Genomic DNA, 2,611 nt, shown 5'->3' on the forward strand with positions numbered 1-2,611 from the left:
ACAGAATGTGTTAGAGGGTGTGTATGGTCTCCTAACAGACAATGTACATATATTCACCTTCATTAAAGACACTATTCGAGAAATCTTTTTTCTATTTTTCTATCTTCTCCTCTCTTTCCCTCTCTCTCTCTCTCTCTCTCTCCTCTCTTCTCTCTCTCTCTCTCTCTCTCTCTCTCTCTCTCTCTCTCTCTCTCTCTCTCTTTCTCTGCTCTCTCTCTCTCTTCTCTCTCTCTCTCTCTCTCTCTTCACATATATAGTCTATTTACACATGCACACACAGTTTCAGATTGAGATCGTTAGGGCCTTTTCACCACCTCTCTCTGGTTTTGAACTAAGAGGTTCACGTGTCGCTGTGCTTAGCCAACTAGGTGGACTCACTGGAGTCCTGAAGTCAATGGAACACACCCACTTCCAACTCATCAAAAACTGCTCATCAACACCTTTGATTAATTGAATGAGGTTGTTGGCTAATTGTTGGTCTGGAACAGAATTATCAGGCTTGATGGTTAAGTCCTACCTGAGCTGTGTTGGGTATAGACTTGGTGATTCTATAGTGAGACTGTGTGTGGCGGTATAGACTGGATGATATCCTATAGTGAGACTGTGTGTGGGTATTAGGACTGATGATTCTATAGTGAGCTGCAGGCTATGGTGGGGTTTGTAATGTGTGTGGGTGCACCATGTTACTTAACATACATTAACATTACCTTTCCCCCCAGGAGTCCCCAGTGCTGCCACAGTGGTGATAGTGATCTGTATCGCCGCCCTGGTGGTGGTGGTTGTGCTAGGCATCTACCGTATTCACCTGACACACCAACAGGAGGGCAGGAGCTCAGACACAACCAAGGAGGGAGAGCTGGACTGGGACGACTCAGCGCTCAATATCACAGTCAATCCTATGGAGGTAAGGGGAAGAGGGGGGAGACTGAAAACAAAACAGTGGGGGAGAGGCGAGGGAGGAATAAAGGAAGGAAGGTGAGTGTTGTAGGGACCAGATGTTGGAACAGCCTTAAGGGCAGTAAGTAGGAGGAGGCAGCAGGATCAGGGGCAAGATACTGTCCAGTATATTAACAGTGAAAGGTGGTTCCAGGTGAATGACAAAATCCTATGAATAGTTACATAATCTTTACAGAATACAGGTTTGAATAGAAATCAAAACCCTGAGCCTCAATCAGGCCTACCCTGCCAAACCAACAGTAGCAGGTTGGGGTATACCAGGTTATGGACAGCCTCCAAAACAGCTCACAGACCAGAGCTAGAACATCACTCCAGCTCATAGGTGAAACAGGTACCTTTATACCTATGGCCCCTCCTTATGGAACCTACCATTAAACATGGTGCTCTTTACCCATTAAATCATGTAACAGGCATCGTCATTATATTACATATTACATCTAAATAAACATCTTAAACATTCCTGGCTTATCCTCAATGCGGGAAATCTTTAAATRAATGAATACACATTTCATAACAATAGTTCTGCAATCTGCGTATGGTCCCATTACGCACGGACATGATAGACAAGACATGGCGCTCCGAGATGTGCCAACTTCAAACACAGGACACATTACAATATGGAAATAAACAAACTTCTTTCTTGTCAGTGTAGCAGGTGTTCATGTGCCCCTGAACATCACATCCACTTGGAGGATTGCAAAAGGGTCAATTAATACATTTAAGTATGAAACTGAAATTCGTCACAACGCAACTTGACCAAACATTTGCTCGACACACAATTAGCCTTACGCACAATAAATAGCCATGATACTGGCAAAAGAGGGAAATAACAACAGTATACACCTTTAGGATAAATTAATTACTAGATATATGGGGACACATGAATGCGCTAAACAAGGGGAATTCAATAATTAGTGACGAGAGGTACTGAGTTAGCTTCGTCACAGTAAGAAAAGAGAGAATGGACTGAAATAGAGTAACGAAGATAGAGGGCAGAGGGAGGAATGGCAGGGAAGAGGAGAGAAAGGGAGAAATGGGACATAGTGAAACAGAGTAGGATACACAAGGGCCACAGTAATCAGCTCCAGAACCTGTTACACAGCTGTTGCCTCTCTGTGCCCCATGCAGAGTTTCCAGGAGCCCCAGGAAGCTGAGGAAGAGGCCAGTGAGGAGGAGGAGGAAGATGAAGAGGATGACATCACCAGCACAGAGTCAGACGACAGCGAGGAGGAGGAGGTCCCAGGAGCTCACAGGGTACAACAGAGCAGCAAGAGGGGCCAGCTGGACTGGGACAACTCTACAATTAATTGTTTTTGATTTACCATACTGCAATAACAATTAATAGCATACACACTGATGCACACACATACACACTGATGTAGATATTACACACACGCTGAGGCATCAACATACTCACTACTATAAAATAAATTGTTCAAATCATGAGACTACCTGAGATTTCTCTGAGTTGAGGTACAATCCTCCCCTACTGGTGAAAAAGGAAATGGTATTAAGAATAGAATGAGCACTATGTGATAACACACATAAACACATACACGTCACACACACACACATACACATCACACACAACACACATACAAACGTCACACACACATACAGCACACACACCATACACGTCACACACACAACACGT

General features: G+C 44.0%; 1 protein-coding gene across 1 annotated transcript in view; it reads left to right on the top strand.

Annotated features, from left to right (window-relative positions):
* LOC111982728 (calsyntenin-2-like) overlaps positions 1-2,274 on the top strand; it is a 3,613-nt gene extending 1,339 nt beyond the window's left edge. The window contains exons 3-4 of the mRNA XM_024014329.2: positions 720-904; positions 2,086-2,274. Of these exons, the coding sequence (XP_023870097.1) occupies positions 720-904; positions 2,086-2,274 (374 nt within the window). The remainder of the gene's footprint in view (positions 1-719; positions 905-2,085) is intronic.
* The last annotated feature ends 337 nt before the right edge of the window (positions 2,275-2,611 follow it).

The sequence above is a fragment of the Salvelinus sp. IW2-2015 genome, linkage group LG22 (assembly GCF_002910315.2).
Source record: "Salvelinus sp. IW2-2015 linkage group LG22, ASM291031v2, whole genome shotgun sequence".
Classification (NCBI taxonomy): Eukaryota; Metazoa; Chordata; class Actinopteri; order Salmoniformes; family Salmonidae; genus Salvelinus; species Salvelinus sp. IW2-2015.